This window comes from Pelecanus crispus, chromosome 14 (genome assembly GCF_030463565.1).
Source record: "Pelecanus crispus isolate bPelCri1 chromosome 14, bPelCri1.pri, whole genome shotgun sequence".
NCBI classification, from domain to species: domain Eukaryota; kingdom Metazoa; phylum Chordata; class Aves; order Pelecaniformes; family Pelecanidae; genus Pelecanus; species Pelecanus crispus.
In genome coordinates, this window is record NC_134656.1 from 4,843,719 (window position 1) to 4,865,974 (window position 22,256).

The following is a 22,256-nucleotide window of genomic DNA, read 5'->3' on the forward strand; positions in this document are numbered from 1 at the left end:
ATAACCAATACCAATGCTGCACCTTTAAAAACCAGCAAGTACAATGCAATCAATTCATATCTCAGTGAAGTAGCGTAATAAAAATCTGCAACTACAATAAGCTAATTTAATGATACTTTATCAAGCGCTCACATTTTCAACTACTGTTGTTCACGGCAGAATGAAGCCTGTGTAAAAATATGTCATGAGTCAATATGGCATTCTACTGAAGAGAAAAGACCCACATCATTAAAATCTTAAGTAAGCCTTCATTAAATAAAATACATGAAATTAGCTCCTTCAAAAGAATTTAATTAGTCAACACATGAGGGTTAAACTCACAATCTGCTATTGTGGGTTTTTAAGCCATTCATTTTCTTAAAGCTTTGTCAGAAGAAGGATTTTTTTTTTTATTGTTATTATTTTTATAATATGGTTAGAAACCACGGTTCCTTTATGAAAAGGACAAAGTATCCCTTGCGAACAGCAAGACACATTTTCATTGCTACTGTATATAGAGCACTGCCTTGTTAAGGAAATTTCAATCATTTTACGCATCTTCATTAAGTCAGAGATACGGTTCAGCTTTTCACAGAGAGAAACCTCAACAGCTGCAGAGAAAAGGAGGGACAACAGATTCTTAAACAGAAAAGAGGAATTGCCAGTTATCTAGCTTGAAATGAAACCTCTGGGAAGCCCCATCTGCAGTCTCAGTCATTACAAATCACAATAATTATGTGAGCTCTCAGCCCATATATAAAATTTCAATACCTATGAAGAGCTGCAGTACTGCAATGTCCACAACACAAAAACATTGCCAGCTCATTTTGCAAAGCTTCAGGCTACTTGTAACACCGAGAGAAGATGAATCAATAAAATGTTATCAGTAAAACAGTTTGATTCCTGCACAGTTAAGCGCATGGCCACTTCTATATTTCAATCCCCTCAGGTCAATATAATTTTACACAGTTACCCAATTCTCAGCAGTGAAATGATACTGGTGGATATTTCAGATATTCTAAAGCACTTATTTCTATATGAGGGATTAAAAAAAAAAGAAAAAAAATCACTTTTTTTTCCTATCTGGTTCAAAAACTTGGATCTTTAGCACAGTCTTAAATGCTGGCAGTTACCCCAGCTCCAGTAAATTAAGCTACTCTAAACAGTTCACTAGGCCAAATCCTACGTGTCCTATTCACCCAGCACTTAAATAGGAGTTTGGGAAGAAAAGCAAGTCAAATCTGGGTTTGGCCTTTCATTTAAGGTAAATCTGAGACATGAAATAAGATGTAATTTCTGCCTACTCAAGAAAATCAGCCCATTTAAGCAAACTGAACTATTCACCAATAAATTCTGCTAGGTTACTCACCACAAGGACTGAAGAAACTGTAAATGCTACTGACAAAGACTAACTGCATAGTTAATACAACATTTTTCCCCATATCCAGATAATTCTTCATGCATACTCTTAATTTCCCGCTTCCCACTTGGGTATGCAACAAAATAATGCCTCAGGTTAATCACATACCTCCGGAGAGCTGCACTTTCTGCATAAATAAGAGCAACAAGTATACCTCCAAACCCGAGTTAGTAATAATCGTCATCTCGAACAAAGTGCAGTGCTCCAGAGACAGGGAACACTCACAATGAAGCTCTTTTTAGATGCGAGTCCCCCTTCCTTGATTTAATTTGACAGTGTCCTAATGAAACAGCATAAACCTACTACTGGGCCAGTCATGGGCACCATGAAGGCAACTGACTTCAGCAAGACAGCACCGTAGACCCAAAAAGGCAGAAATACCTCAATTTTTTTCATTTTGCTACCAACTGCATCTCATCCATTCCCTTCTTTAACTCCTGCGCTATAGAAAACAGACAAAGAAATACCAGTCCACTCAAAGGCAAAAAGTACATTTTTTTTAATTGCAATATTTATTCCTGTATTCATTTCTTAGGAAAAGCAAGGAACATTTTAATAACTAGAATGTCCACAAAGCACCTTCTACTCTCCTGCCATAGCTCTTTTAAAAGCTTTAGTTTCCTTAAATACTTAAAGGATGTTGGAAATATCCGAGAGGCAAAGCCCCTCAGTATATATGGTGCAATTCCCTTGCCACATTTCTCTTACTAGGAAATTACAATAATGCATTTCTAGCACTAGATTTTAATAGTTTAAAAATTAGCAGAAAAGGCCTACACACTAAGAAATGAAGTGTGCATTTATGAAAAGACAAAGCTGCGCTAACCCATTAATGTTTCTATTTTATTATGTCACCAAAACTGTTCTCATAACTTGCCTCTGAACAAGTTTCATAATAGCAAATTCTCAGACAGCAAAACTTAAGTGATCTTCATACTCTGCTTTCCTCCTAAATAATGAAGCAAACCATCACGGATACACACAGGAGGAAGCAGCCGGTATGTTTTACTAGAAGACTTGAGCTCATGAAAATCCAACTGCATCAATCCTTCTTTTATTATTCTTTCAAACTTCCCAAATCAAATAACTTTCTTGAGCTTGGCTAGAGCCTTCTGAATAGAAATTCCACTGGGGAAAGAAGTTTTAGATTAACAGCACAATACATTCAGAAATCAATAGATAAACCCTTTGCTTGGCAACACTACCCGATACCATGAGACTGAACTAAGTCTCAGAAAATAGAACAAACTGCTCAGAAACAACTTTCCTAATCTGCCCAGCAACATGAACTTCACCTTTGTATCACCCTCGGGGAATTACTGTTTGGAAAATGTTTTGATTCAATAATACTTTTTAATTGTAAAAACACTTCTATCTTTGTTTTAAAACCAAAGTTTTGTTTGGTGGTGCTTTTTTTTTTTTTTAAAAAAAAAAAACTACAGAGATAAAGCTGAAAAGCAGTAAGGCAACTCAAAGATAACCACATGTACCAGGTGCCCGTCCTTCTGATATAATGCAAGTCCCTTAAAGTGAGAAAACAATGTGATTAGACACTCAGGCGAGGCAGAAGAGGTAGAGTGAAACTTCTAACCTTATTGTGAACATTCTTTAAGCCTCAACGCCATTCGAACACCTGGCTTAGACAGGATCGGCTTGGATTGCCCTCTACGCTGGAAGCAGGATGGCTTTCACTTTTTGATCCGTTTGACCTTTTCTCCCCTCATTAACAGTGCTGCTTTCTCCGCTCACCAGAACCAGTTCTGGACAGATCGTGCGCATCGGAGGGGAGAAGGCAAGTCAGAGCAACACCCGCGCTCGGCCAAAGCAAGCCAGGCCAATTCTGCTACGAGCTGCCATCGTGAAGCCCAACGGGAGAGCCCAGCAGAGCTGGCTATGCTTTTTAAATACACAAAGCCAGCCGTTGTCAGTGAAGAGAAACACGCGTTGGCCTCTACCCGTGTGCCTATTACAGCCGTCACAGACATCCCGCTTCTCGGCTCTGTAGGATGTGCACAAGACACAGCTCACCACAAAGAGCATCCCACCGCTTCACCCCCTTGGTTCAATTCCAAACCCGCTCACAACAGACAAGAGACGTCCATATACCGAGACGCAAAAGGAAATGGATTTCCCAAAATTTTGGTAACTCAGGTCGAACAGCTCTAATGGTACAACCCCCCGAACTCAGGCAGGACGCCTCACCGGTGCTACTGTTGTCTTATATTCATTAAAAACTTACATTCATTATTTATTATCCTGTAATTCTGTAAGGCAAATCTAAAGAAACGTTGCCATGACAAACACACACAGTGGAGTTTTCATACTAACCTGATCCCCATGATACCCGTTCCTTCAATTAACAGAACCCCATTTTATTATATCTGAATTAGACAATCAAAATATTTTCAGTACTGCTGGCATTAGCCTTATAAAGAGACAGATCGCCAAATCTAAAAATCCTTTGCAGCAAAGCAGAAGAGCTTTACGCACAGCCAGACCTCTCGGATGCCATGGGCTAGGATACCATGTTATAAGGCTGTAAAACTATGGCCTGTGGCTCCAGTCCAGCCTGCAGAGTAATTTAATCTAGCTCACAAAGAAATCAGGAAAATGGCCTCTGCTGTGCTGAATCAGCAGTGCTGGAAGCCGTGCCACCCTCTATCAGCTAGTAAGAGAGCGCTTTGTCTGCAGTGCCAACTCCGTGTAGAGCAACTATTGGGCAAAAGAAAAGACCAGCAGGAATATTATGTGCCAGATTTTCACTAGATGTAAGTCAGAATAGTTCCAATGACTTCGGGAGTTGCACTGATTTACATCATTTCAGGATTATAAGGATTTACATCCACTGGAAGTTTCACTACTTTTTTTTTTTTTTTTGTCTTTTAATTAAAAGGATGGTGTAGACTTGGCAGCAGTATGAGTCTTCAACATACTAAGGTTTGGGAGGGATCTTGAAAAAGTTTTGTAAAGCCCAGGGAAAGGCAATAAGCCATTTTTACTTTAAAAAGATAACAGTGGCTAAATTAAAATTCACAAGATGTATACAAATTCTATTTATACATGAGCAATATACATAAGCATATACTTTCACTCTTTACACTGGAGCTCCCTAAATACAACAATGGCAAAAGAACAGCAACAAACGAAAACTTTGTTCATTCAATCTGGTTATACATCGTGAAAAACTATCAGCACAGATGTTATCCCTATTTATGAGTCATGACTAGGGCCAAAACAAATGCCATGTATTACTTCATTTCATTTTTTTCTCCTAACTGTAAGTGCCAAAAAAAAGACCGTCATTGGGATTAGGAAAAAAAACCACATGACTGAAAAAAACAGGGGGTACTGCTCGTCAGGAAGCAAGCCAACTGGGGCAAAGTTTGGTTTGCTCCAATTTCCAAATAAACTCGTAACTACTACATCATGTCTCAGTGACCTCAGAGCACATTCCATTGTTTACCTGCTCACCTCTCAAAGAAAGCTCCATAATAAAATAAAAAAAGCTCTAATGTGCACCTATCTCATTCGTTTCCCACAGGTGACCATGATGGGGAAAGAACAGAAGGAAAGTGAGAATCATTCTGGTGCCCGAGATCCTTACATGGGCAACAGATTTATGTTTTAAGGCTGAAAGCGAGCAGAACCTGTAGGCACGGCCACGTCAAAAACCCTGCAGCTGCTCTTCACGCTCTTCTGTGGCACAGTGACCCACTCCCAAGCCAGCCGAGCCTTCAGAAACACTTCGAATTAGGCTCATAAATAAACAGCACGCTGTTTACTAGTGCAATTCGGCTGATGTGTTACGCAAGAACTTAAAAATAAACCGTTTCAAAAGCTACCTAACGACAGAAAAGCTTAAGCCAAAATGCCTCTATATTCAAGAAAAGTACCCTCATTCCATCATCTTTTTCAGTACTCACCTCTGAACAGGTCAGTGTTAAATCTCCTGCTTCCAATGAGTCCGATTTAAAAATGTTCTTCAAAGGCTTCTGCAATTTCAGGAGTATTAAATTTTATACCTCCTAAGCTATTTATTAGCTGGGGAAGTACTTAATTGACATTCACCAGATATTAACATTTTTTGAGCATGTGTTACTGATTTTGGTATATAACCTTGAGCTTTTTTTTTTTCTTCTTCTTCTTCTTTTTCTTCTTTTCTTTCTTTCCCCCCTCCCTCCCCCTTTTCAGGTCAGCTGTCCTAAGAACAGTAGGTTTCTTGGTGTGCTAATTCCCTACAATTTTTTCTTGGAGGTGCAGACATATATACGACAACCGGAGACTGTTCCTAAGGGACCCCAATGCAGATGAAAGGTTGGGGAAACATAAATAAATAAATAAAACAGTCAGACTGTTAACAAACCGTGGCAGAAATTTTGCCTTCTCTGTAGGTCTCCGTAATACGCACCACTTCTGTCGTCCAGACCCAACGTGAACCACGGCCCAGCAGTTCGGTGGGGTATCCCAGTCTCCTGGCACTCGGCATGCAGTATCTTTTCTTCCCACCCACCACCATTTTAATTTTCTATTATTTTTCCAGGAGCAACCCCACCCCACAGATGTTAAACTCTCCCTCTTACAGTTGCTTTGCCAAAGGACACTATTGCTGCATTAACAGAACTTTGCTTCGTCATCATGTCTTCCCAGGCAATGAAACCTGCTGTAGTATTATAAAGGTAAAACCAGCTGTGCCACTATTGCTCAGTTCTGCTGCTATTTAACAGGATACAGCCAACATTATGCCTCAATTCACAGTAGAAAGGGAAAATGAAACTTTGTTTTATGGAAAACACTAGGAAAATTCATTCCAGTGAAATGCACCGTCTGCACTGAGTTTTGCCAAAACACCGCAGAAATTCCCGCAAAGGCTCATGCAGCAGCTATTCAGTGATCAGTATGGGATTAAACCTCTATTTATGTCCAACACAAACCCCAACATTTCTAAGTGCCCACTGCCCCACACAACCCTTCTACTTGGGTTTCTTCTCATCAGGAGGCATCAGAACCATTCTGTATGATTAGAGCAGCTTGCCTGTTATCAGGTATAGCAACCAGCCTTTTAACTTTCCATTCCTCTTACGTCTCAAACTCCAGGCAAACAAAAAAAAAAAAGCTCTTTAGTTAAACTTTGCACAGAGATAATCAATCTACTATTCAGTTATTTGAACAAGCATCTAGAGTTTAGTGATCTAGAGATCATTAAACTTCTCCTGATGAGGGTCTCTTCTTGTAGTTTGAGCACAGCGCAGGGAAATCTTTGGGTGCAATCCAAACATTTTGGATAGCTGCCATCCTTGAAGATTTCATCACACCAAATCTTACCATGACCTATAGTTTCTCCTTTGTCCGAGCAACCATACACACATCTTCCTTCATCCTCAACATATCCCTTCTTTCCACAGGAAAGGAAAAACCCAAACAACATGAAAAATCTTTTTTTTAATTGCCATTTACCCACATTTCTTTATCCTCTACAGAGGGTCAAAAGGACGTTGACTCAATTGAAAAACGTTCAGAAGCCCATGAAAAGATAAATAAATGAACGAATAATTCACCCAAATAATTCAGGCACAAAATAAAAATATTTAAAGCTTCTGGAGATGAGCAAAACAGTTGCCTTTCATGTGTAATTGTGTAAACCTTCTGTTTTCAAGGGAGCTAAGCAACCAGCCAGCAATAATTACGCTCCTGAAAGACAAGTAGCAAGGCATACAGGACCTGAAACGATGACTTTTTCTGATTCCCCAGGGAAGCACTTTCACTGGGGGGAACACACTCTATAAATAATTTTCCATCTGGAAATCCACTAGCCCTACTCTCTCTCTCCCCCTGAAGTGAGATGCTCGAGAATCAGATCTTATCGGCAGAGGGAGTCTCTTCCTCTAACACAGAGATCAGCATGCATCTGGCTTTCTTCAGTTACCAAAAACACACAGGCATGACAGGCAAAATTAAATATTTTACTGTTCAGTATCTCTGTTTAAGTGTGGGCTGGGCCCTCTAATAAGCTTTATGAATAATACAGATATGATAAAAATAGGCAGTGCAATACCTAACTGTGTTGCGTAGAGCAAACACCTTGCCCTCAGCACATTACAAGATCAGACACAGATCACAGGATGGGAAATGGGACACAGCAAAGGTCAAAATCCCCAGCCGTTAGCACAGTGAAGACAAACTGTACCAGAAAGTCCATACTCCACATACAGGTACAGTCACTCCCATCTACTACATTAGCTTTAATTTAATCCTGTTCTTTCCACTCACGTTGGGATTAGTAACAGCTCCTTCAACAAAAATGTCCTCTGCTGAGCAGACCACACTGGAGACTTGGGGGAAACCAGCCCGAAAAGCATGGGCTGTAGCCTGGAAAGAGAGCTCTGGTGCTGGCCAGCAGCTGAGGTGGGGCATCAAAAAACCCTACAAATGCAGTGTCCCCAATACTGGGCAGAAAACTGAAGCAGCCCTTCCCCTCCAACAGCAGCAGCACTTTAACTGGCAGGAGCCTATCCTAGGCTTTTAATCTGGAATGTTTCTAGATGGTGAAAATTCAAAGATCCCAGTGTTTGTAACTCTCATAAAAGCCAGGAAAAGTATTGACAAATGGAGACATTTGCATTTGTGTTCCTACAGATCCCAGATACACAACATCAAGACATAAAAGGCTCAGATTACAAGCCACTATTTTAATTTTAGTTATTTCAATAACTTCACCCGGAGCATAAGTTTTAATAGTTCATGGTCAGAGCAGAAGGCTCTATCTCGTAGGCTCTGTGACAGCCTGTTCTGAACTGGTTTTGCTCAATGTGTTTATTAACAGAACAGCTAAAGGAACACAGCATATGTTTGTTACATCTGCAAATGATACAAAAGCAGGATGCAACTGCAACTCTGCTGGCGGTCAAGATTACAATTCGAAACAATCCTAACAAGTCAGATCAGGCAAATAAAAAAAAAAAAAGATGTAATTCAATAGAAGAGGAGCAAGGTAACCAAATTCAGCAGGATTAATCAACTATACATAAAGAAAATCACTGGGTAGGTAGCAGTTCTTGAAAAAACGATGTGGGAGGTTATACTGGATCACAAGCTGAACATGAGTCAACAGTGTTATACTGTTAAGAAAAAAAAAAGCAATCATCATATTAGATAAATCAACTGGAGTATTGCCTGCAAAACAGGCAAAGTAATCCTCCTTGTCTGTTCAGCACTGCGAGACTTGGCTGGCACCGTCAGACCAACTTGGGGCATCAAGCTAGTAGCAAAGATAAGGCTCAGAGAAGGGAGCCCAGGCACGACACATGAAAGGGAACGAATGAGTGGTTCCACCTACAGAAGCTGAAAAAAAAAAAAATATTTTCAAGCATGTTGGGGGAAGGAGAAAAAAAAAGTAACAACCGTTCTCTGCGTCTATGACAAATAAGACAAATAGCAACAGGTTTAAATTGCATCAAGAGAACTTCAGCTTAGACACGAAGGAAAGAAAGGGAAGCAATATAACATATTGGCTGTGGTCCCTACGACTGGATCTTCAAGACCACACTGGGGACAAACCTATTAGAAAGGAGCTGCTCATGCCTTGAGGAAGGAGCGTGCATTAGACATCCTCTTGAGTTCCTCCAGCCCTGTTTTTCTATGAGCCCATGAAACACCAACAAACAGACTGCAACGAGCATGAGCAGGTCCAGGTAATATCACGAACAGCTCTCAGCAAAATCAGTGAGACTTCTCAAAAAAAATTGTACGGACAGAAGCAATTACAGGGCAGATATCAAACACTTGGGGTCGATTTATAGAGAGTTATCTATTAATCACCACTGACTATATCAGGACCAAACAGGTTATTAAATTTTTGCTTTAAACTAGTCCTGATTTGCACTTTTTCAAGTGCAACCATTTCTTTATTTTCTAACACCTTCACAAGCTTGTTCCTTGATGTTTTTACTTCATATACCAAGAATCCCAATATGCTTTTCCTGCTACACGGTGAAGTAACAAACATTTTTTCACTGACCTGCCTTTTACAATTCTCCAGACATTCTCTCAGGCAGGCCAATACATAGCTTTGTATGGAACAATTTTTGTAATCTTGACTATTTATCTTTGGTTAATTGCTATATTCATAATTATTTTAAAGACAATTTTGTTTAATAAGGATTGGAACTGCTACTAGACAAACTCAGTATAACAAAATTTTAGACTACAAGTAATTTTTGAGATTAATCTACGAACTGCTACAAAATTGTGATTTATAATAGGCATACTAATAGCCTTAATGATTGCAGTGCTGCCGGGTATCAATGAAACACACAGATTGGCTCATTTCAAAGCAGAAAGGGCATTTTTTTTTTTTTCCCCCTCCTTCATGGGTGGCCCGTACATATCTTCAGGGTCCTTGGAGAAGCTTCCAACATTCCTACTGTGTGTTCCACACAGCGGCTGCTATTACCATGCTAATGTTAATAGGCTGTAGCTTATGTGACCCCTCCGAGCAGCAGCTATTGCACGGCATAACTAGCAGTGCGCCGAATTACTGCCACTGGCTCTCTATTACAAAACGCTGGCGAGTGGTGAGGAACAGTGGCAGGAAAGTAGCGAGGGCAAAGCAAAAAATAATTAAAATTTTGTATTGGAAGGAAGCATAAAGCAGGAATCTAAGCAGGCTGGCAGAGAGAGATGCCGGAGCCTGGGGTCACAAGGCGTGGGGCAGTGAGCGCGGCTGAAAGTCGCTGCTTCCAGTGACAGCGCAGCCCATATGCCAGAACATTTGCCACTTCTCTCTCCCTCTGTGCAACTGCAATTCAAAAATTAATAAATAAAATAGGGGCAATGAATATAAGCAAGAAAAATCATAAAGCCTGTGGCAAAAAGAAATCTTGTTCAATGCAACTATTTTTTATATTGCAGAAAACTCACTTGGGAAAGATTCTGCTGAAAGAAACGAAGCAGCCAGTACTAATGACAAGTATTTGGGGAAAACAGAAACTCCATATGTTCTCCTTTTATTCTACTAAAAATAAAGAGGAAACCAAGAGCTGTTTGAATTCAAGTGTAACATTTCCTTACGCCTGGAGACAAACTACGCCTAAGTTAAGTCTGGACATTAACGGAAGCAAACAGCAGAACGCCGGTCCCTGGTTGTGCTGGTTTTGACTGGGACAGAGTTGATTTTTCCCATAGCAGCTCCTACGGGGCTGTGTTCTGGATTTGTGCTGGAAGCAGCGTTGATGACACAGGGATGTTTTCCTCACTGCCGAGCAGGGCTCACCCAGAGCCAAGGCCTTTGCTGCTGCTCACCCACCCCACCAGCGAGCAGGCTGGGGGGCACAAGGAGCTGGGAGGGGACACAGCCGCGACAGCTGACCCCAGCTGACCCAAGGGACGTTCCACACCGTATGGCGTCACGCTCGGCACGGGAAGCTGGGGGAAGAAGGGGGAAGGGGGGGACGTTGGGAGCGATGGCGTTTGTCTTCCCGAGTCACCGTTACGCGTGATGGAGCCCTGCTTTCCTGGGGATGGCTGAGCACCTGCCTGCCCATGGGAAGTGGTGAATGAATCCCTTGTTCTGCTTTGCTTGTGTGCGCGGCTTTTGCTTTACCTGTTAAACTGTCTTTATCTCAACCCACGAGTTTTCTCACTTTTACCTTTGCAATTCCCTCCCCCATCCCACTGCACGGGAGCGGGCGACCGGCTGGGGGGGGGCTCAGTTGCCGGCTGGGGTTAAGCCACAACACTGGTGTTTCAGTTATTCTCTCTTTAAAGGTTATGCTTCCAAAAAGTTACAGAAACACAATTTCCCTGTAAGGATCATTTTTTGCAGGCCGATGCAATGTTTTTATTTAAAGCTATTGATCTGTATTTGCAGAATAGCTCAGTTCATCACTGCCTTTTCACATGCTCACCTGTGAGGTGTTTCCCGGGATCTCAGCGCCGCGGAGGCTGGAAGTCGCCTCTGCAGAGCGTCTCACCCAAGCCCCTGCTCGGCACAGGGTCAGCCAGAGCAGGCTCCAGGACTGTCTCCAGCTGGGTTCTGAGTATCTCCAAGGACGGAGACTCCACAGCATCTCTGAGCAACCTCTTCCAGTGTGTGACAACCCCCACACTTAAAGTACCTTCCCACGTTTAAGTGGAATGTCCTGCATTTCAGTTTGTGCCCATTTCCTTTTGCCCTTTCCCTGTGCACCACTGAGAAGAGCCTGGTTCCAGCGTCTCTGCACCCGCCCGTGAGGTATTTATACACGATGATCAAGTCTCCCCCTGAGACTTCTCTTCTCCAAGCTAAACAATCCCAGCTCTCTCAGCCTGTCCTTCCAGAAATACTAATAAATAAATATTTAAACAAAATATCAAAGCCAATATACGACAGTAGACGAAGCAGTAAGAAAACCCTCTGACGGCACAGCTGACCAAGGACACTTATGAGCTTTAGCTGCAAAAGCAACACTGGGGGATCACTTAAACACCAAAAGGAAAATTGAATGTGAAGCCAAATGCTCTTCAGAACCCTTGGGTAGTGTGCAAGAGGTTTGCATACAGAAAAATGGATACAGACCGAGTCCATCAAACCAGCATAAATTCCTACTGCGGTGCTCAAGACCATGGTCCAGCTGGTCGCTAGAGTGTTCGCTAGGCACAGGTTCATCTCAAAACCCTTGTCAAACCATTCGAAACTGGAGTTCCCAGAGGTAAATATTAGTCTTTATTTTTCTAACACCACTTTCTGGTCTTAGTTCTTACTACTTCCATTTGTCTTAAAATAAAAAAGTAGGTTTTATACAGGAATGGCACTAATTCTGAATATACCAGTAACCTCAAATTGAACAGAAACTCCCTTCTTTCCCTATGTTACTCAAATTCATTCTATTATATGAAAAAATATTAAGCAGCAGATTTCCAATGAAATCCTATCCTCTGTAGTTTTAATCTCTTCTTGCCCTTCAAATAAGACTTTTAAGTATTATCTATATTACTAAAATATTCTATAAGCTATGCACATGGCCCATGCTACTGTCACACTAAGTACTTCACCAGCTTTAGTTTGCAATGAAATAAGCTACCTCTAGAAAAACATTACACTCATTTCCAGGGTAGAAATTAAGGCAGAAGGAGGCTTGCACATAAATATCAATGAAATTAGGCGATGAGAACTGGCATTAGGTCAATGAGAATTAAGCAAGGAAAGATTTCACTGCTAGAATAAATAAGTTTCATTTACCACATGCAAAAAGACAGAATTTCCAGAATGCTTTCAGCATCTGCTCTGTGAGCTCAGAGCTCATGAGCTCCGTCAGTGAGAGTCAGTTTCTGAACAAAGAAGTGACTTTAAAATTAACATTTTCTAATCTTAAAAGACCTAACATTATCGGTTTGGAATTCAAAACAACAGGTATTTCACAATAAATAACAAACTGATACTGTTCCAGACATGGCTTATTTCCTAAAAGCCTAAGCATAAATGAAGAAATAAATAAATTATTCAATAGCAATTTTTGTTTCACTTGCTTCCTTAATATCTATTCGTTTAGAGTGCCTAATTTGAAGCAGCGCAATTCTTTAACATTTTTTACTTCCTGAAAAAAGACAGAAGCTTCAAGTCTGTTGTTGGAGAAGCAGATATATTCAGATAAAAATCAGTTAGCTCCCCAGAATGCAGAAAAAAGTAATTTTACTTGGGTTTGAGGAATTCGGTTCAAAGCTCTGATCTAGAAAGCAATATATACAGTTATTAAACAGTGTAAGGGGATTAACTCTACAGAGTGTTATTGACTACTCCAGTCTCATTAACTGCAATTTTATTTAGATAAAAATGTCATCTTAAACATCATTTTTGTGTCAGAAGTTAGATCTGAAGAATAACATTAAAAATAAATAAGCATCAGCAGTTCCCCAATCTGCAGCAGCTCTTTCTGGGGTCTCCCCTGGAACTCACGATTGAAATTATGGTTTTGATTTGCAACATGCCCATCAAAAGAAACTGCTTTTAAAAGAAGTTGTCCTGCGGAATGCGAGAAGTGTTTTCTGAGAGGCAGCTTCACTGGAGCATGTACAAGCGCAGCATAGAAAGCTGATGTCTGCCTGCCTCTTTTTTCCTCCAAGAAGGGAATCAAGAAAGGTTAGGGAAAGAGTTCTGGGTTCCCGGTGGACTTTCACGCACTTTCAGATTTTATTAGGGAACTGTGAAGCTAATTATGTGTACGATAACTTCACTAACTGCTTTTCATGCAGAATCGCAGACCAGAAAATAATGAAAGCATGAATGGAAAAGTCTCTCTGTCTTTTAAACTCGGAGCAGCTCAGAGAAGGCTGGATACTTCAGCGGGCTGCAGCAGAGCTGCTGTACTGCTGGAGGACCGAGGGACCCTCAAGAGGTGCTCAAAAACCCCACCACACACCGGAACAAATGCCAACATTCCTCATGGTCTTGGCTTCCAAAAAAACGTCCGTACGACACGCCAAAGGGCGGTCGGAAGACGAAGCAGGAGCGGGCGCACAGGCGGCACTGCAGGCACCCCGCGCAAGCACACCTCGGGGCGGACCCCCACCTGCAGAAGCCTTTAGCAACCAAGCTCTACCAAAATTAACAGCAGCTGGGTACCTATGCATTTTTTTTGGACTCTAGACCCAGGAAGATCGGGAAGCCAGGTGTACAGACCAACAGAACGCCCCCATTAGCCAATTCACGTATTTGGGCCGCACAACGCCGCGGGTACACGCTCGCTTGCCAGGTTGCTGTCTGTTAGCCCAGGGCACGGCCCTTCCCTCCCGGGACCCAGCACAGCTCCGCGCATGCCTCCTGAGAGATCCGTCTCATGCTTTCACAGGCACCAGGTTTCACGTATGCAGTAACATTTTGGGGCTGTACGATTACTTTCAAGCAGAGCTGTTAGCACGCTGCACTAACATATTCCACGTTCAGTTCCCTGTTATTACCTTAACCACAAGAGTACAGTGCATTTACCTCCAAAAGGAGGTTCAGTATATATCCCTACCGTTGCTACTACATGAATTACTATACTAGTAACCAGACTCAAACATAGTTTGCAAAGGCTTGCTCAGGTTCTCCCCCCACCACTCTCTCTCTCTTTTTTTTTTAAATTTAATGTTTGTTTCTACACCATCCCATGAAGATTTGGAGTGTTGGGGTTTTTTGGTATGTCTGTTCTATACTTCTAAACAGCATTCACAGCCTTCCTAAGTTCTGCTATTGGAGGTGATGAGGGCTGAATAGGATGGAGGTTTTGAAACCTCACTGGGGAGAACAAGAAGCTTTGACCATGAAGAACATCCTACCTCTAAATAAAAACCAACCAACCAAACAAAAAAAAACAACAAACACCACAAACAAAACACAAAACAACCACCAAACTTATAAGAGATGGCCCCCATACTGAATACTTAGGAAAAAACAGGTATTTCAGTAAAGTTTTTATGCATTTTATTTATTTGTTTTTAACCAAAAATAACGCTAGTAAAAATCCTAGCGTGGAAGCAATTACATTTTATACATTTGCATGAAGCTTGGCTACCTCTGGTTTCATACACTTGCTTAAAGCAGAACATGCTGGCACAGTTTATTCATCTTCCCGTATGAAAATAAACTGTGCTTCCACACGCTTCTACCCAAACGTAACTGCCTACACAAGTGAAGCTATCCTGCTACATCAGTATAGGCACTATTTAGGATGGGCAACAGAAACATGAATCACTACAGATGAATTGCACAGAAAAACAAAAAAGGGGCTGTACGTCTCAACTGCTTACGTTGTCTCCTGATTGTAGGGAAAGCTATGAGTTGTGTTTAGCTGTATTTCTGAGAGCTGACCTGCTACAACCGTGATGGTACTAGGCTGGAAAAATAATGCATTTAACACCGTGATGTCATTCCACCCACTACCAGTTGCCACGGTCTCACAGCATGCCAATAAAACTTGAATTTCTAATTTAGAAAAATGTTGTGCTTTTTTTTTTATTACAATCTTCAAAAATCTTACAAAAATGGAAAAGAGCATAAACCCAATATCAAGAGAATCAGCCCCCCTTCGATTATATTGCATATCGCTTTTAGCATCCTACTCCTTATTTCTCTCCTTCCCTAAGAGGCCACTACTCATCATCATTCCCATACACCTAAGTTAATACTCAGGGATCAGACCCCCTGAGTCCATCCTGAACTGCCTTCGGTGCAGTGCTGCACGTCATTGCTCCCCACCCCTCAGAACCAATGTTCTCACCATTTTAAGTAAACATTAATAATTAACAGAGAGAAGAAGATACCCGTGCCATAACTGTCTTCTGCCATACTGCAGCTTTGAGATTTTTCCTTAGGCTAAAGAAGAAAACAGTTAACAATCTTATTTTAAACATTATCGTGCATCGGTGATCAAGACTAAGTTTATTATCCTGCAAACAAAAACAAAGACCAAAACACGTAACAGATTACACCCCACTAACTTTTATGAAGAGATGCAGGGACGGCACGTCTAAGGAAGGCACTGGCTCCACAAATCGACTCAGCTAATACCCCATCATCAGGCTACAACGCTGGCACTGATGTGCAATACGTGGTATTTGTGGCACTACTGGGAAAAACTATTTTAAGTCTAATTAACATGAAATTTTTAGAATGCAAATGCTTTTCATTTATACATAAAACAAAATGCCGTGACATTTCTCCCATCCATTTATCATAAACAAGTTAATTACTGTGTAACAAATAGCTCCTGCTAGAATCTGTACGTTTTGAGGATGTTGGAGAGCTGACTCAGGCAAATAAGATGAACCACAAAGTAGTAGTTAATAGCTTATGGCATACTTGTAATAAAACAATGACTCTGTAAAAGCTCTTGTTGTCAAATTAAGGCTAAGCTATTTCCATTGGAATAAGTCAATTACAAGCAGTCATTATCTGTTTAACTTGACTCAAACCTAGAATACTATAGGCACTCTCATTTTGATACGCTCATAACACTGCATACATTTGAGAGCCGGATATTACAAAGCTTAAAAAGGAAATGCTGGGTTTATTGGCACGCAGCTTATCCCCAAACCACGTAACATCTAGACTTCCCAATGCTAGATGAAGTTCACCACTACGCTGAGGTCCACAGACTACCTGATTTCTGATGCACAAGCCTTTATAAACTGTCCCGGGACTCCCCACATCTCCTTCCTCAGGACAAGGTGAGGATTATGCAGCATAAAGACTTCATGTTTGCACACTGGAATCCCCGGAGAGCCATTTGAACTACACATACACTTCTTCCCCCCAATTCCATGAAAGCACTAAAAGGTGAATTCCTACCTACGCCTTTCAGGCAAGCAGTCCCATTTGGCCTGAAGATGAATTACTGAATGCTGATGAATAAGATGGTGGTAGCTGGCAGCAAAGCTTTGCGTGGTAAGATGGTGTGAAACAGTACATATGTCAATCTATCAAACATGATAATGTAAGCAATCTGAACCCATTTTTGGTCTGAACTATTGTACAATACTTCACCCAGATGGAAGAAAGAGATAAACATTTTATGCTTCAGACATATCAAGTGTTAGGAAGTAAAATTAAACCTAAACTGGAAAAGTACCAATTTTACATGATAGAGTATATATAAAGAACAACACAAGCATCAAGAATTTTATGCAGCAGATTTTCTCTCCCATTATTGTACAAATTAATTAGATATATTTGTTCCCCATGATAAACAGCAGCATGTATTTGACTGTAGATTAAAAGGTGTAAAGACGATAGTTTACTTACTAGCAAACACAGTATTTGCACTTTTTTCTTTCTCCCTCAGCTGACAAAATGCTTACAAATGGCATAACTCGTCACAATGTTATCAAGACATGAATCTTACAAGTGGTACGTGCATGCACACATAATATCTTGAGGGCCAGTTCAGCCCTAAATCAGTGGCAGGTTTGCCATGACTAATGTAAAACTACAACTGGCCCCTAAAGGATGAAATTAAACAGAAATATATTTTCATTGAAATCAACTTGACAGCCTATCTAAATATAATTTCACATTTAAAAATTATCAGTTGCGACTGAAGTGAAGCGACAGCCACTATGCCATCTTCAAAGTCACTGCCAGCTAACTCCTCTAAACAGACCTTCTGCTCCACCCCTATTGTCCACCTACACAAACACGCAGCACAACTTAGCAAGCGCTAAACTGCAAAAAACACTCTTCTGAACAAGTATATTAATGACATGATTTTCTAGTATTTGGAGGACATTGTTTAACAAATAATTTCCAAAGCTGAAAAGCATGAAATCTACTCAGCTTACAGACTGACCTGTAAAGCCTGACACTGTGTAAGTTTCGGGAAAACTGCTGCTAAATACATAACGACTGGTACTTGGGCTCTTCATGCGTTGCTATATTCCTGGGCTTGTCTGTGTCAAATCCCTGTTTGGTTATCTTGCAAACTAAAAATAAACTCCCCAACGTCTACTAATTGATGCCAGGCCAGTCAAGAGAATTCCTCAACAGCAAAACTAAGACAACTGGGCTCAGAAACAAAACTGATTGCCAACTCATGGAGAGAAAGAAATGTCCAGTCCTGGATTCCGCTGAAGCCAGAAAGAATACTGACAACTCTCCCTCTCTTCTGAGAAAAATCAAAGTAACAGAGCAGGTGTTTGCTCCGGAGGAAGACAGAAATCCCAGCTTTCTGGCAGAGACATAGGCATGTGAGTAAACGTACGCAGGAGAAAGCAGCAAAGGGTTTACGAACCCTTGAACAGAGCATCGAGTCCTGATGTGCTCCCCAGCTTCCACACTATACTACATTTTTAGCATTGCTGTGACATCCACTAATAGTTCATGATTTAACTGAGGAGGGAGGGAGCAGATTTTGATCTTCAAAAATTCTCTTGGAGTAAAACAATGATTTTCTACATCATGCAAATATAAAGTTTAATTATTTTTAACTTGAAAGGGAGACAGATCAATACACAGAACAATCTATTGTTATTTGGATTACGAAGACGTCTTAGAGTTTACAATCACAAAAGTGGTTATAATCCTGCAATTACTATAAAGCTAATTGGTAGTTTCTTTTTGCCTGTGTTTTCATGTTGTCAGTGGGGCAGTAATGAAAATGAATGCCACATTTGTGAACAGAATGTCTGTAGGCTTGTTTACCACATTTCCAACAACAACGTCTGCTTTATCATGCATTTCAAAGCAGAGATAATTTAAGGATCTTAGAATTTCATACATAAAAATACTTTCCAAAATATCAAATGTAGAGTTCCTTCAGATGGGGTGGGAGTGGGAGACTTAAAAGTGAAGCGATGACCTTGCATACTACAGGCAAACAATCCACCTGAAGCAGACAGCACGCGGACTCTGAATGATTCATCTATATTCAAAACTGCGCTCAGGTAAACCACTTAGTGTTTCATCCTCCTACAAACATAATTCTGCAGACAATTTCACCATCAAAACCAGCATCTTTGAGCCTCCTTTCACCTCCCGAAAATACAGTTATTGCAGCACCTATTAAGCTTTTTATTCCACTTACCTTTGAGTAACTTCTGCCCTTCCATGATGTTTTGCGAGACGAACGCTGTGTAGTCTTCTTCTGAAAAGCCAGGCTTGCATGTGGGTCTAACTGTAAGATCCCCATTGTGTGCCTACAAAAACAAAACAAGGAAAACACACACCATGACTTTCGTCGTTTGGGAAAATGTTTTGCACCCAATGACTAGGCATTTAGGCATGGACAAACCCGAACAGTAAACCAGTGTGCAAGTAGAAACCACTTGTACTAAAGCGCCTATCTGTTGGAATGGATCCATACTGTAGCTGCAAAAATAAAATGGGCCAGAAACTAGTTGCCTGACTACAATAGACAGCATTGTTTGTAGGAAGGCTGGGATACTGGGCACTGTCAGAAGAGGGGAGGAACAAAGAGCAGCAATTCATCGAGGCGAGCTGTGCTCGCACTGGAGCCACGCAAAGGCCTGATGTTGCAACATCCAAATCACTGAGTTTTGCTATTGAGAAACTGGGCAAGCCCTAGGACTGAAGGAGGAGAAACACCCCGGCTCGCAGTAGCCTCAGGAGCTCGTGGCCAGCTCAAGTCCCCTTCCTTCCCTTCACCCTGCAGCAGCCTCCAAGGCTCTGCCTGCTGCTGCCTCTGTGGGCAGGCTCTGCACTTGCCCCAGCAGTGGGAGGGGATGGAGGGGACAGAGGGGATGCCCAGTCAAACACGTAACAATGCCACCGAACTGCACAGCCCCACGCACAACCTGCCAGGATCCAGGGGGAAGCCTCCAGCTAAACGCTGTGCCGCTCTGCTGCAACTTTGGACTGCGCAGCGGGGAACCAGCCGCTGCCACAGGGACAGCTTAGTCCGGTCGTGGTGGTCCAGGCTCCTTGGGATGGAGTACACGCTCCCCAGCAAGGAGGGTCCCGCAGCCCAGCTCCCACCAACTCACTGGAAGCACAGAAGCCAGTGATTTATGCCCAACAAGCGCCAGGTGATTTCTGCACAAACAAGTACTGGTGGGAAGGCATTTCTAACGCTCCTGGCCCCGGAGCGTCGGCAGGTCTAGCCAGAGCATCGCTTAGCGGTGCAGGCTGCGCCTCCGACGCCTCCAGTCCCAGCAGCGTGGGCTGAAGCCAGGGGACCTGGAGAGTCAGTTCCCCAAAAAAGTGCAACTCCAGGCACGCACCCGCCTCCCCGGGGAGAGGAGCGCAGCTCCCCCGGGCTTCCCCAAACACTCCTGGACACAGACAACGCTGCATTACAGAGAGAGACAGAAAGGAAGAGGAGCGAAGGGTGCTTTCGGATGAGCTTAGTAAGCAGAAAGCAAGCCAACGTACTCCGCTAAAAATCACGCTCGGGAGACGGATGCCAGCTACTGCATGGGAAGCGCAAGGAAGCGGCGGACTCTGACCGTCGCTGGCAAGATGTTGCCATTAAGAAACATTTCAAAGGGTCTGAACGAAGATAACGGGCTGGGGCTCCGAAATCACCCCGTTATTGCAGCGGCAGTCGCGAGGTGCGGGAGCATTGGGGCTACTTCTGCGCTCCCACCAGCCTCCGAAAGGCTCGGGCTTGGGACATTTTCACAGGTTCAACTCGGCACGGAGGGATTCAGGCAGAAACATAAGCGGCTCTCGGTTCCGCAGCCCGACACGGAGCAGGGCAGCCGCCCCGCTCGCCCGGTAAGGCTGCAGCCCGGCGCCCAGGCGTGTGCTGGTGCGCAGACAGCCCTCGCTTTGGCGGGGGGCGGTGGGGAACCCCTCAAAACCCCGAACTTTCCACCCCCCCAAGGCGGCTCGGGCCCGCTGGGTGCGCTTACGGGCTCGTGAAAATAAAACTTAAAGGCAGCGCCGGGCGCAGCGCTGGGGGGGGGGGGGGTGGCACCGCGCCCCCGAACTTTGGCTGGCGGCGCGGAGGACGGACGAAAGTTTTGGCGGCATCGCCGAGGCGCTCCATTCCAGGTGATGATGATAATTTTTTTTTTTTAAAAAGAAGGGAGAAACGGTGCAAGCGGCAGGGAGCTGCACGCCCGCCCACCCACCCCCCCCCCCCCCCGCCGGCCGTGCGGAGAGGCTCCGCGCTCCGCCGAGGTTCCGCTGCCGCGGAGCGGCAGCGGAACCTCGGCGGGGCGCGGAGCCCAGAGGTGCTGCCCGCCCGCCCCACTTACCGCCGCCGAGCCCCAGACGGGAAGGAGCAGCACCAGCAGCACCCGCGAACCGGTCCTCATGGCCCCGGCGGCGCCCGCCCGCCGGGCCGTGGCGGTGGTGGCGGGGCTGGCCGCCCCGTAGCGTGCGGTGCGGGGCCGGGGCCGGGCGCTCGCTGCCGCTGCCGCCGCTCGGCGCCCGCTCTGGGCTGCAGGTGAAGCGGGCGCCGCGCGCCGCCGCCAGGCCCCGCCCCGCGGCGCGCGGGGACGCGCCGCCTTAAAGGGACAGGCGCCGCCCCGCACGCGGGCGGAGGGGCGGCGGGAGGCGCTCGGACGGGACCGAAGGCGCTGGGCTAACGTAGTTAGGGGGGAAATCAGCGTATCCAGGGGGAAAAGAGAGGCGGCCGCTGAGGAGAAAGTAGCGCATCCAGGGGAAAACTAACACAGCCGGGGGAAAGGTGGGCTGAGGGGGGGAAAACTAACGCCTCCAGATGAACACCAAGCGTGTCCAGTGAGGAAAAACTGGCGTGTCCGCAGGAAAGATGTATATCCAGGGGATGATGAGCGGATCCAGTGAGGGAAGCGTGGCCCGGGCTGCGAGGGAAGGGTGGCACGTGGGGGGAGCAGCAGCTCGGCAGGAAAAATCCCGGTGTCAGGGAGGCAGAAATTGATACGGAGAGGAAAAGCTGGCATGGCTGGGGGAGGCGGCAACGACAGCAGAGGAAATCGCAGCCCCGACATGGCGGGACCTGCTCCTTCGCCTGCAAGGGCCGTTGGCGAGCCTCGGCTTGGGTGGGCGGGAAAGGCCTCGCGCAGAGCTGAGGGGTTTGGGGTGCGCAGAGCTGAGGGGTTTGGGGTGCGCAGAGCTGAGGGGTTTGGGGGGTGCGGAGCTGTGGGGTTTGAGTGGGGGTGCAGAGCTGAGGGGTTTGGGGTGCGGAGCTGTGGGGTTTGGGTGGGGGTGCAGAGCTGAGGGGTTTGGGGGGTGCGGAGCTGAGGGGTTTGGGGTGCGGAGCTGAGGGGTTTGGGGTGCGGAGCTGTGGGGTTTGGGTGGGGGTGCAGAGCTGTGGGGTTTGGGGGGTGCAGAGCTGTGGGGTTTGGGTGGGGGTGCAGAGCTGGAGTTGGTGTCTGGGTGGGCTTTGGGCAGGCAGGGGCCGGGGGTGCGGGTCAGCGAGCACCCCGGTTTAGGCTCCGCACCTGTGTTAATCAATGCTTG

The 22,256-nt window shown here is 44.2% G+C and overlaps 1 protein-coding gene across 2 annotated transcripts in view; it reads right to left on the reverse strand.

Annotated features, from left to right (window-relative positions):
* The window catches only part of CDH4 (cadherin 4), a 467,924-nt gene extending 446,797 nt beyond the window's left edge, over positions 1 to 21,127 (reverse strand). For both annotated transcript variants that reach the window (XM_075720977.1, XM_075720976.1), the window contains exons 1-2: positions 21,068 to 21,127; positions 18,931 to 19,042 (exon numbers count right to left, since the gene is read on the reverse strand). In XM_075720977.1, the coding sequence (XP_075577092.1) occupies positions 18,931 to 19,042; positions 21,068 to 21,127 (172 nt within the window). The remainder of the gene's footprint in view (positions 1 to 18,930; positions 19,043 to 21,067) is intronic.
* Positions 21,128 to 22,256: the final 1,129 nt, after the last annotated feature.